General features: G+C 41.7%; 1 protein-coding gene across 1 annotated transcript; it reads left to right on the forward strand.

Annotated features, from left to right (window-relative positions):
• Positions 1 to 343: 343 nt before the first annotated feature.
• On the forward strand, positions 344 to 3,347 carry SAT1 (spermidine/spermine N1-acetyltransferase 1). Its single transcript, XM_008580134.1, has 6 exons — positions 344 to 599; positions 811 to 862; positions 956 to 1,039; positions 2,459 to 2,560; positions 2,649 to 2,689; positions 2,817 to 3,347. Exons 1-6 carry the CDS (start codon positions 534 to 536, stop codon positions 2,985 to 2,987), a joined length of 516 nt encoding a protein of 171 aa, XP_008578356.1. The 5' UTR covers positions 344 to 533; the 3' UTR covers positions 2,988 to 3,347.
• The last annotated feature ends 10,553 nt before the right edge of the window (positions 3,348 to 13,900 follow it).

Genomic DNA, 13,900 nt, shown 5'->3' on the forward strand with positions numbered 1-13,900 from the left:
CTGAGTTTACTTCCCTGACGGGCTAAGGAAAAAGCAGCAAGGCCACCGGTCGGGGGGCACACAGGGAATTCCCTTCCTTTTGCAAAGGTTACTGAGGGACGCGAGGGCTCCCCAATCGGGTTTCCAGAAAAGCTCCGCGAGGCGCCGCTAGAGGGCGTCGTTCGACAATCCCACCGCGCTCCTCGCCACCCCCGCTCGCCGCCGGGTTCACACGGGTGCCCGGAAGAAGGGGCGGTGCCCGGAGGAGGGGGCGCTGCGCCGCGGGGCCATGGCCTCATTGGACGAGGTGCCTCTACCTCACGGCCCGGGGCGGGGCTTCTTCGCGCTAAAAAGCAGGTCGGAGCAAGGATCAAGTGCGCAGCTGTTCAGCCGCACTTCCGTTGAAGTGTTTGTCGCTCACCGAGGCTCGCTGGGACATGGTGCCAGCCTGACTGAGAAGAGGACGTTCCGGGGAGACGAATGAGGAACCACCTCCTCCTGCTGTTCAAGTACAGGGGCTTGGTCCGCAAAGGGAAGAAAAGCAAAAGACGAAAATGGTTAAATTCGTGATCCGCCCGGCCACTGCCGCCGACTGCCGTGACATCCTGCGGCTGATCAAGGTAGCAGAAGGCCCGGGCTCCTCCCGGGGCGGAGGCTGGGAGCGGCTTCGTTTTCGGGGTAGAGCCCAGCTGTCCCCCTCTCTGGGTCCGCTTCCCCCAACCCCAGCCCCCACGCGGCCACGCCCCTCCTGCCCCACTCCCCCCATCTGAGCTGGCTGGGGTCTCATTTTGTTTTCTGCTTTCTCTCTTTCTCCTACGTGCATCGTCCCAGGAACTGGCTAAATATGAATACATGGAACAGCAAGTAATGCTAACTGAAAAAGGTAATGCAACAGTGGTGGGACGAGGGACAGGCGGTCGTGCCTGTCACCTTCACGGAGGCCAACGTCGTGTGTCCCTGCTTCCCCTTCTTGCAGATCTGCTAGAGGACGGTTTCGGAGAGCACCCCTTCTACCACTGCCTGGTTGCGGAAGTGCCCAAGGAGCACTGGACCTCGGAAGGTAAACCCGCTGCCCTTCCAGAAGCCAGAAAGACCGAGTGTTGTGTAAAACCTAGTGTCTGCTGTGTACAACACTGACTACACAGGCCGAAGTTACTGACTGGCAAGTTGGCCAGAAATAATAGCCAGCCAGTGCCAGTGTTCGTACTACTGAGGAAAAAGATAGATGTGCTGAGCTTAATAAAGGGCGGGTTAAAAGAGCTGTTTAAGTAAGTATCGGAGTGCTGTGGAGACCCAGAAGAGTTCGGTATAATGTCATTTGTTGTAAATCAGTTTCATAAAATGGTTCTTGTTTGACCCTAACGTAACCTTTTTTGTAATTGTGTTAAATCACATTTTTTTCTTTAATTTGTCCCAATCTTCAGGTTACAGTCTCTAGCTTCGCCATGTACATGGCCCTTCCGTGTACATGGATGGGCGGGGAGGTAACTAAAAGATCCTTTACACAATAAAGTAGATGATCATGATTAATGAGGTAAGGTCCTATTATCACACACTTAAAACACGGTAGATCAGAAACTCCTTTACACTCGCTTCCTGTCTGTTTGCAAACGAATAAAATGGCTATAAAGTTTAATTTGAAACCTTTGCCTCCATTTGGAATTGTAGACACTCGTTAAGAGAAAGTCAGATGTCCTTTTTTTCTTTTTCTTTTTTTTTTTTTTTTTTGCTGGTCCCTGTTGACTGGCCACAAGACAGAACCAAAAGGGGAAGTTGTTTGGATGGGCGGGTGATTTCTTAAGTTTCTCTGACGTCTGTTCCCCAAGCTAGAAGAAATAAGCAGAAAACATTATTATAAGGGATGACGTGCTTTTTGTGGGTGTTACATGATACCTGTTTCTTGGTACTGCTGCTTCTTCTGGCTTAAAAACTATGGAGAACAAATTGAAAATGTGTAAATTGGAAGGCAGGTTCTGAAATTAAACGTATTTTTGGCCTGATATTCTAACCTTAAGGAAGCAAGAGTTTGTAAACTACAAATATTTACTATTCTGAACTGCCGTGTAAACCTGACTTATTCCCAAGTCAACATACCAGTATATCAATAGGATGTGAATAATGTGTGTGTGTTTAGTTTAAGACCATAGCAGTTTTGCTCTGGCAAGTAATGAAAATATTCTCACCTCGTGCGTGTGAGATCCAGCAGACTAGAGTGACCAGTGCACAGCTGTAGCCTGGCTTCAGCTAGCTCTAATGTGTGCTTTTTGCAAATACATGTTTTGAGAACAGTGAGATCGTCCAACAGTGGCCTGGACTGCACTAGCCTAAAAGTCAAGAGATAGTCCAATTCAGTGGCTGCTTATTTCTATAATAAATGCATGTATATTTTTTAAAACTTATGATAGGCTTCTGATTCTGCAGCTACAACTTTTATGGACTGTTTTTCTTCTCTACATCTCATGTGATACTCTTATTACAGGACACAGCATTGTTGGTTTTGCCATGTACTATTTTACCTATGACCCATGGATTGGCAAGTTATTATATCTTGAGGACTTCTTCGTCATGAGTGATTATAGAGGTATGGTTGAGTTCAGGGGGTCTAAAGGGAAATCAGGGCTGTAAGTCTTTACAATGACTTTTATAAATTGTACTTCTTTATCTTTTAGGCTTTGGCATTGGATCAGAAATTCTGAAGAATCTAAGCCAGGTATGTCTTGGTTTTTGGTTTCCAAAATTGTAAGGATTACTAGATTATAATAATGATTGAATCAGAATTGTTCTTGGAAAGCAGGTGAAATGTCACTGAGTTTGTGTTTTACTCTGTCTTATAAAAGGTTGCAATGAAGTGTCGCTGCAGCAGCATGCACTTCTTGGTAGCAGAATGGAACGAACCATCTATCAACTTCTACAAAAGAAGAGGTGCTTCTGATCTGTCCAGTGAAGAGGGGTGGAGACTTTTCAAGATCGACAAGGAATACTTGCTAAAAATGGCAGCAGAGGAGTGACGAGTGCTGGTGTGGACCATGACAACCTACATTCTATTTTAAAATAAATTCTCAGCTTCTCTTGCTTTCTATCCTGTTTGTAGTTGAATAATAGAATGAGCACCCATTCCAAAGCTTTATTACCAGTGGCGTTGTTGCATGTTTGAAATGCGGTCTGTTTAAAATGGCAATTTTGTATGCAGTTTGGAGTCAGATTTCTCCTTGAACATCTTTTGATAAACAACAAGGTGGTGTGACCTTAAAATATATGAAAAAAACTTCATTCTTGTGAGTCATTTAAATGTGTACAATGTACACACTGGTATTTAGAGTTTCTGTTTTGATTCTTTTTTAATAAACTACTCTGATTTAATTGTTTGATATAGGCATTTTTATTAATCCTCTGTTTTTTATACATTTTTCTTGCTATTGAGTACAAAAGTAAAAATGGCCAGCAAACGTCACGGGATAAATACAATTGCTTAAAAACAGTTTCTAACCCAATTTAAAATTTGTATGGTCATGTGTACACTAGTATTATCAAAGTCTGTAAAGAAGCCAGTTGAATTTTAAGTTTTTATATGTAGGCACATATAAAACATGACTTTACATTGATGACACTGTACACTTCAATGGACAGAATTTTCAAGAGCTGAGAAACCAGGTTAGATAGAGGCATACAATGAATAAGTCCATTCATTGTACAAGTAAAATGGGGAGGTGGGATTATGAAACATTGAAAATCTGGAAAACTTTTGTCTTCAGCAACCTCACCCCACACAAGATACTTTTTGAAGATAAAGTCAATCACTTTGCTAATCAGTCAGGAGCAACGATTGTACATTTTTACAGGAAATTTGCAAACAGAAAGGCTCCAGTTAGAGGTACGAATCAGGTAAATTAGCATCCTATTTGGAGGATGAGTTTGTGGTAATGCTGACATAAGACACAACAGGAGCCCTTAAAACTGTCAGTGGGAGGGCCAGCCCGAGGTTCACTCGGGAGAGTGCGGTGCTGGTAACACCAAGGCCATGGGTTTGGATCCTATATAGGAATGGCCGGTTGCTCACTGGCTGAGCGTGGTGCTGACAACACCAAGTCAAGGGTTAAGATCCCCTTACCGGTCATCTTTAAAAAAAAAAAAGTGGGGAGGAAGTAAACAAATGCTTTCTCAAGGACTGAAAATGAAACAAGAGGCAATGAGAAGAGACAGCTTTCCCTTTAGACATGCGAACTCGTTTTATTACTCTACATTGGCCTAAATTCCAAAACCCACTAATTTCCACAGTAATGAAATTGGTAGTTGATAAGAACCACTGTAGACCAATGTCCAAAATTAATGTTTTCCAAAAGAAGTCATTAGATATCTGAAAAACAATACTCTGCATCTCTTTCTGCGTTCTACAGGAAATAAATACTGGGCTCCCAGTTGAAGGGGATTTTGCCCTGCGTTAGAAGACAGACATATATAAGAATGTGATCCTACATTGTATTTAATACAGGAGAGCTCTGGGATTTATTGGTGGCTCAGAGACCATACCATGAAACAACCAGGGTCCTGCTAGGCCAGTAACTATATGAGAAAAACGCTGAAAAAAATAAAAGGATAACTGAACACAAAGAGCCTTGCGGGGAATGAGATATTTTGAAAACTGTGTTTTGGAAAGTGGGCATCTTAGAGGAAAACAACTACATGCTGACTATAGTTTAATATATGAATAAATTAAATGAACCAAGCAAGTTACAATATAACTCTTTATTTTCTCATCCTTCTTAGTTTAGGCTTAAAAGCCCAGTGTTGTCAAGGCAAAGACTTTCATGAAGTTTTTGTATCCAATTTAAAGATGTCCCTTAGGTGTAAAATTCAGAAGCTAAAACACACCATCAGCCCACTTGAATGTTCAACTCTTTAAAAACTGAACCATAGGGCCGGCCCGGCGGCGCACTGCTACAGTGCGCCGCTTGGGAGTGCAGCGGCGCTCCCACCGAGGGTTTGGATCCCACATACAGACCGGCCTCTCACTGGCTGAGCAAGGTGCGGGCGCAACGCCGAGGGTTGCAATCCCGTTGCCGGTCCCGGTCCGGTGCGGGCGCGACACTGAGGGTTGCGGTCCGTTGCCGGTCACGAAAAAAGACAAAAAGGAAAAAAAAAAAAAAACTGAACCATAAAGCTAATCTATGAAGTTTGAAATCACCAGGCAAATAAGAGAACATGTTATGGGTAAATTATCTGAAAGAAAACAACAATGATAAATGTGGAAAAGGGGCAAAAAAAAGTCCATGTAAGCAACACCCCTATAAAGATAACTTTAAAATTACTATTTTACTAAATAAAATATTATGCCTGACATAATCATTTGGGAGGAATAGTATTTCAGGCCTAACCACTTGACAATTATTACATCAGGATATTTGGGGGTTTACTCTGCATTTGTTTTTTTTTAAACTAACTTATTTGCTAAGTTTATGATGTCCCTAAAAGACTTATAAAGTTTAAATTTTCAATACTATTCAACAGGAAGTAGCTGGGTTTGTCTGTGCATAGGCTTAAGACATCCTGCTACCGATCTGACGACAGGGTTGATAGTAGAGCTATGGTCTGTCGTCGTCCAAACCAGAGCCCAAGATCATCAACTGCTTAGATTCTACAGGGTAGTCCTTCTGACGAAAGAGAGTCTTTTTCACAGAAATGAAGAAAGAATTCAGAAGAAACCTAATGGTTTATTAATGGCTCAGACCCACACTACCCTTTCCTGTGAGTCTCCTACTGGGTACCCAGCAGGGCCTAAAATAAATCACTTATCACTGTTCCTTGAGGCAAGTGGCTGGTCAGCAGCAAATGATGGAACTGGCTATGCCCTGGGAAAGCAGCCACCATGTCCCCCTAAGAGGGAGGCAGCTTCCTCCCTGACTGTGGCATGTGTGGCCTCCCTCTCAGGGTCTGCAGGTGGCCACATCTGCTCCTAGAATTCTGAGTTTGCTTGATTGGTGCCATCTTTTTTTTTTTTTTTTTTGAGACTGGCCGCACTGCGCTCAGCCAGTGAGCTCTGTGAGCGCACTGGTCATCCCTATATAGGATCCGAACCCGCGGTGGGAGCGCTGCTGCACTCCCAGCGCCGCACTCTCCCGAGTGCACCACGGGCTCGGCCCAATTGGTGCCATCTTTGTTTTCTTGCATCTTCCTCATCTCTTCCTGTGGGTTGTTACCTCAGGGTGACCTTGTACTTCATTCTCCTCCCTTTTCTTTGTGCTTCCAGTCTGGGCTTCAAGCCAGTCAGCTGTTACCCACAGCTCAGACTGACAGGCAGGTCACACTCTGATTGAACCCACCCCCATCATCATCGCCTATGTTGTCCCACTTATCAAAGGCCACCAAGTGCCCTTCCTCATAATATTCACCCAATTTCCCATCACCTCTTCTTTCTTGTGGCTCACATCTGCCCAGCAAATGTTTTAGTAGCTCCCAGATGGTTATCAACATAGTAGCTAATGATAAGAGCTAACATTTATTAAGTACTCACCAAGAACCAGGCATTAGGTTTAGCGCTTTGTATACGTTACTATCTCATCTAATTTTCCCAACCACCCTATGAGGTAGCTACTATCATTAGTTTATTTTTATAATGAGAAACTAAACCTCAGAGAAGTGAAGTTGCCCAAGGCCACACAACTAGGCCTGGGAATCAAGCTCCAAACCAATTTCTCTAACCCCTGGGAGTTCCTGCCATAGTCTCGGAGAACCTCATAATTGAGAATGATTGAATTTGGGGGTCCTTTCTGATTATACTCTAAAGAATAATCAGTATAAGCATTTTCTGGGTCATCAAAACTGGTGGTTCTCAGTACTCACTGCATGTGAGAATCACCTTGAAAGCCTTTTTAAAATACTAATGCTCTACTCTGACAGATTCCTAACTTATTTATATTTTAATGTGCATTCCAAAGTGAAGCCAGGGTTAAGACCCATTGATCCTCATAATCAGCCTGTAAATGAATCCGAGTCACAATTTGGAGTACAACCATTTTTTTGTGTGTTTACGCTGCACAGCTTGGCACCACATCGTTAAGAGTGAGCCCTTGCCAAGCAAAGACCAAGTCACATCACACTGCATGAAGGAGAACCTTCTCGAGAGTTTTTAGAGAAAAATGGTGCTGAAACCAAAGAACATCCAACCCAGCAGTCAGTACCATGTTTCTTTGCAAGCAGCAACTTCATTTCAGTAAAACATCTTGCCTCACATTAATTCAGTGTTGTTCAATTGAATTTTATTAGTTTGATAGTTTTGTTTTTATTTGATTTGCAAATGTATATTGGTTTTACAGTTGTATAGGAGCAATAAATATAAAATGTTCATATCTAGTTGTATGTTTATAGAAATATAATAAAATAATTTCAATCACCACTGGGGTCTGTGAGAATTCTTTTTCCTCTAAAAGGGGTCTGTGTTACTCAAGTTTGAGAAACACTGCCATAACCATTATGCAATGCTGCCTGCTTCTGTTTAGTTTTTTTAAAAAGTACCAAAGGTGTTAGAGGTAAGACTTAATAAGATTAAGGTTTGATTTTTTTGGCAAGAATATTTCATAGGTAATGAGGCATCAAGAGGCAAATAACTTCTGGTCATCTCCATCTGTGCTGCTAGCAGCTGTTAGTATTAATACGTAGGTCCACTGATTCATTAGAAGTTGCAAAGTGGTGATATTCGATTTCTATCATTCCTTCTTCATTTATGAGCTAGAATACCTGCATAAAGAGAACTTTCCCCCATCTTGTGTTTTGTTACCCTGAAGCACAGTTCACCCAGAAAAGGCAAAAATAAATGCTTAATTCTTCCCTTTTATCTATTAGTTTTCAATGAATAAATTGAATTTCTCAGCATCTTCCAATTAGGCTTGTTTTGTCTTTCAAATATCATTATTAACTCATGGATTTTTAACATTTCCTGTGCCTTAATTCGTTGCAGTCATTTTTCTTATGGAAGCTCAGATTTCCCTAATTGTCCAGTGAGAGCTTCTTCAAGTTGGCTCCAGAGTCCTCTGGATGGAACCCAGAAGGCTTTGTTAGCTGCCTTGCTTTTAAGTTGTCCCAGGCTCATCTTGTGCATTTCCTCCCCGAGACCTGACATCAATGGCTAGGTAATTCTGAGCTTCAGAGGTTCCCAGGGGAAGCAACATTTATTGGGAGCAGGTGGTGTTCACAGCTCTCTGTTTTGATAATGACACGGGCACAGCAGGGAGATCCTTTTAAATGGGGGCTGAGAGTGGTGGCATTCACTTCAGGCTGCACAGTGGGAGAGTTCCACCAGCTGTGAGCCTGCGCTGTCTTCTCCTACCTCTCCTACCTCGTTGCTTATACTGCTTTCTTTTATCTAGCAAATCAATAACAATAACAAAAAAAGTGGTTTCAAAAACAGCTAAATCCACAACAACAATGCTCTTTGTTTGCAGAGAGACACCGTCCAGAGGCAATTTGGGTCTGGTAAACACTTGACTTGGAGTTGAAGGAAGCTGAATTAGATCCTGGCTCTTCTTCTTTTATAAGATTAGAAATAAACTTCATTTATAGCATTAAAAACAAACTACTTCAGAGCTGTTGTGATGACTAAATGAGATTATGAGTATGGGCCTGTAGAATGTATATTATTTATATATTCTATGTGGTATATTTATTTATTTATTTATTTATTTATTTATTTTTAGACCGGCCGCACCGCACTCAGCCAGTGAGCACAGCGGCCATCCCTATATAGGATCCGAACCTGCGGCGGGAGCGCTACTGGCTCCCAGCGCCGCACTCTCCCGAGGGCGCCCCGGGCTCGGCCCTATGTGGTATATTTATAGTAACTCTATGCTGAGTATCTACTATGTGCCAGACACTGTGATTTTATTTCATTAATGCCCATAAGAATATTGTAGGGTATTCCAGTGGTGCGCTAGTAAACCAGCGGGGAGTGGAAGTAGCCTTGATTTGCATAATTTATTGATTTCCACGGTATAAAGGCAGTACCAATGATTTTAACAATTGGCTTGCAAAATTCCTAAATATTTAACACTAGGCCCTCCCAAGCCAGGAGGAGCTAGCCTCTGCACACCACTGGAGAAACGGAGGCTTAGAGAGGTTTCTCAACTTGGATTCACTGCAGGGAGTGCAGGTCTGGGTTGTGATCTAGGCCTGTGCCTCTAAAAACGTGTGCTCTCTCTTCCACACTCCTGCCACTTCTCTAAGAGATTGAGCTACACTATTTGACCTCAGACTTATGTTTTAACCCTTTGGCATAACAAAAAATGTTTACCTCCCTTGACTGTAAACAGGGAGCAGGGACCATGTCCCACAATCTTTGTATCCTTGGGGCCTTGCTTCATGCATGGCACACAGTGGGCATTTAATAAACATCCATTCAGTAAATGGAATAAACCAGCCCCAGTTTTAGGGGGTAAACAGAGAAATCAACTCTGCTGTCATTCCTTACTTGTAGCAGACACCCATTTTGAGAGTCACAATTTCATTGAGAAAAAAAAAGAAATCTAATAATTATAGGGCACTTTCTAAATCGCACATGTTATACATGGATTATGTCATTTATTCCTTAAAACAAAGCCATCCTTTTGTGCATAAGGAAGGTAGGATGTAGGGAGTGAAGCAATCTATTTTATGTCATGCCACCAGAAGGAACTGGGCAGCCGGGCTCCACATATACCTCATGAACCACAATTCACTGTCTAGTTTAACCATACATAGTGGCCTTTAGTCATTAAATACTGGTAGTGTTTTAGGGCTAAGACTGTTTCTTAGAAAAGTGGAAAAGGTCTTGCCTGTGTTTCGATTAGGTGTGGAGGAACCCAGGGTAATGTGGGCTTCCTGCCTCAACACTTCTCAGCCAGCTGTGTAAGAAAATTTGACTTTTCCATGAAAGATCAACTTCAAGGCAACGCAAGCAGTTCAGGAACCATCCTGCTTCATTTTCTCTTCCTGGAATTATATATGAGCTCTGTTACTAGAAACAAAAATTTGCTCTCCTAAAGTTTCCACATGGGCCTCCAAGGAGTTAAAAGACTAAAATCATTTTCCAGTTTCTCTGGCTCCAAGCCTGATTTCCAGATGTGATCCAACACTAATCGCCATCCAAATGCCTGTCAGCAAGATGGTCATTATGTACTCTGGCATATAGTACTGAGGCAATCTTGGGCAATGTTGTTATAGCATTATGTTATAATTACACCCGGCCTTGTTTCCTGCACATTGCGCAGATGCTTATCCACCAATGGGGTGTTAGCAGACAATCATTCTGAACAAGCCTGGACAAAAGAAATAATAGCGGGAATCTGAGGAACTTCTGAAGGAATATACAACTAAAATTCGAGAATGTTCAGCCAGTTCAATACTCTCTTACAGGCAAGTCGAATGTCAGGCAGCATTTCTACCTTTTCCTGTTCTGCCTTTGACCTCTCTTTGTGTTCTCTTGTCCTGTCCAGAACAATGTCACTTAACTTCTTTGTATCTTAAAACATGTAGACTGAAAACATGAAACACTGGGGGAAATTCTTATAAGCCATTAGCCCCCTGACCCTCACCCCAACACCACCCCACCTCCCAGAGGGGCTAAAACATGTAAGGGGTTGCTCGAGCACGTTGCTCCTTAGAACTGCTGAGGAGGGGCTGTCTACCCACTGTCCTCTTCTGGGATGGGAGTGAAAGGGTTGTGCCATGGTCACAGACACCGTGGTCTCAACCAGACCAGATGGAACTCCGGGGAAATGTTCTCACGGAATTGCAAGGAAATTGTGAGGAGAAAGCTCCTGAGGGAAGAATCTAGGTGGTGTGTGTGGTTTACATTCCAGTCTCCGTTTAAGAAGTTTCCAAGCAGGTTTTAATTAACCTCCAGCTGAAACTTGCTAAACAAGTTTTGCAACCCAGGTTATTGTGTTAGTATTTTTCCGGGTGTATTGTCCTAGGTTTGAATTTAATGAAGTTTATTATTCTTTCTAACTACAACTCAATGGGAAAATGCAGAATGTACCTTTTAAAACCTACGTATTTCCTGGCAATGACTTGTAGGAAAGAATATCTCCGTAACATTTGGACCAAGAGAGGAAGTGAGAATGTAAAGATGACATTTGCAAGTGATAGACAAAGCCAAAAGTATTCTTTTAAAGAATGTGCCTTTTTTCTAATGAAATATACACAATCTTTTGGTTTAGATGATAATTATTTGAGATTTACCTTTTAAAACAAACCCTTAGGTTTCATATGGCCCAATTCCCAGGGAACAAATTCAGAACAGTTTGTTTCTTTCTAGTCTACTCCATGAAGGCCTGCCTTCTAGAGACTTTTTTTTTTAACAGAAACTGTGATAACTTTGCTTTTTAAAAGTGTTATAGGTTACTAACATTTCTGGTTGGCACATTCTTTTATTTATTTTTAATCAAAACATAATTGATCGTAAATATTTGTGGGGTACACATTGAATATCAATATCTGTATGCAACACGTGATCCTCAAATCAAGATAGCTACTATATTCATCATTATACAATGAAATCATTTTTTGTGGCCCTTTACCGATTTCTCACTAACCCACCTCCCCCTCCCCCTTCCCCACCTCTGGTTGCTTCAGTTCTGTTCTCTCCTTTTGCAAGTTCAAGAAATCATTGTGACTGTTGTATCTTTCTTTCTTTCTTTCTTTGTTTATTTGGTTTTTGTTGTTTTTAGCTCCTGTTTATGCATGAGTACATGCGGTATTTTTCTTTCTGTGCCTGGCTTATTTCACTTAACATAATTTTCTCTAAATTTATCCATGTTGCTGCAAATGGCAGAATTTCATTCCTTTTTTTGGCAGAGTTAGAAACTATTTTTAATGAGCACCACATGATCTTTCTGGAGCAATAACCACTGAATAATCATCACTCTCTTCTCATTGAAGGAGCCACTGAGAAGAGTGGGCTTTGGGGAAACAGAAAAATATGTAGGATGCTTCCCCAGGGAACCCATAACTCTCAGAATAATCACTTGACACGGTCTCTGATAAGTCACTCTCTACAGTCATTTATATAAACCTCTGCTCCAAGCACACAGGAGTCGTTTAGTTCAGGGCCATCAAACTGGAAAACATTTGCCAAAAGACGTATACAAGAACTTTCCAGGTGACTGAGTTTTAAGGGATTCATGTTCCAAACCTCAACTTCCACATTGCAGTGGATCAAATTGTTTCCCCCAAAGTTCAATGTGTATGGAGGCTTGGTCCCCACTGTGACAATATTAAGAGGGTGGGAAATCCTATTATGGTAATTAAAGGTGGGGCCTTGAAGAGGTGATTAAGATGATGGCTTAATGGTGGTCTTAGGCATGGTACTGATGGCTTTAAAAGAGAGCACAAGAGACGTTCCCTCTCTCTGCTCCACCATTTTCTTCCATGTGAGACCCCTGCTTGCTGTAAAGCCACCACCAAAGAAGACCCTCAGCAGATGTGTTCCTTGGACTTTGGACTTCCTGGCCTCTGAAACTATAAGCAATAAATTTCATTTTCTTATAATCACCCAGTTCCAGGTATTTTGTTATAAGCAACAGAAAATACAGAAAATTGGTACCAGAGAAGTGGGGTGTTGCTTATAACAAATACTTGAAAATGTGGAAATGGCTTTGGAACTCAGTGTTGAGGAGAGGCTGGAAGAATTTGGAGGAAAAGCCTAGCTGCTGGTGGGAGTTTAGAAGACAAAAAAAAAAAACAGGGAAAGTTTGGAACTTTCTTTTTTAAATTTTAATTTATCAATATACACTGTAGTTAATTTTCATGTCCCTTTACCAATTCCTCCTTTTCCTCCTTCCCTCTCCCCCTCCCCCATCAACATCATATCTGTTCACTTGTCTTAACAAATTCAAGGAATTGTTGTGATTATTGTTTCTTCTTTATTTCCCTTCCATTTGTTTGTATATTTATTTATCTATTCTTATTAGCTCCCACAAATAAGCGAGAACATGCAGTATTTCTCTTCCTGTGCCTGACTTATTTCACTTAATATAATTTTCTCTAAGTCCATCCATGTTGCTGCAAATGGTAGTATCTCATTTGTTTTTATAGCAGAGTAGTATTCCATTGTGTAGATATACCACATTTTCCTTATCCACTCATCCAGTGATGGGCATTTAAGCTGGTTCCAACTCTCGACTATTGTAAATAGTGCTGCAATAAACATGGGAGTACAGGTATCCCTTCAGCATGATGATTTCCATTCCTCTGGGTATATTCCCAGCAGTGGGATAGCTGGGTCATATGGTAGATCTATCTGCAATTGTTTGAGGAAGCTCCGTACCATTTTCCATAGAGGCTGCACCATTTTTCAGTCCCACCAACAGTGTAGGAAGGTTCCTTTTTCCCCACAACCTCGCCAGCATTTATCATTCTCAGTCTTTTGGATATTAGCCATCCTAACTGGAGTGAGATGGTATCTCAAAGTGGTTTTGATTTGCATTTCCCGAATGCTGAGTGATGTTGAGCATTTTTTCATGTGTCTGTTGGCCATTCATATATCTTCCTTTGAGAAATGACTATTCAGTTCCTTTTCCCATTTTTTAATTGGGTTACTTGTTTTTTGCTAAGTTGTTTGAGTTCCTTGTATATTCTGGTTATTAAACCTTTGTCAGATGTATATTTTGCAAATATTTTCTCCCACTCTGTTGTGAAAGTTTGGAACTTCTTAAAGACTGGTTAAATGGTGGTGAGCAGACTGCTGATAGAAATATGGACAGCCAAGGCCATACTGAAGATATTTCAGATGTAAATAAGAAGGGACTTATTGGAAACAGGGGCAAAGATCACCCTTGCTATGAACTGCCAAAGAATTTGGTTGCGTTCTCTCCATGACCAAAAGTATTATGGAATGTGGAACTTAAAAGTGCTGACACAGGTAATCTGGCAGAAGAAATTTCTAAGCAGCAAA

The sequence above is a fragment of the Galeopterus variegatus genome, unplaced genomic scaffold (genome assembly GCF_000696425.1).
Source record: "Galeopterus variegatus unplaced genomic scaffold, G_variegatus-3.0.2 Scaffold2032, whole genome shotgun sequence".
Classification (NCBI taxonomy): Eukaryota; Metazoa; Chordata; class Mammalia; order Dermoptera; family Cynocephalidae; genus Galeopterus; species Galeopterus variegatus.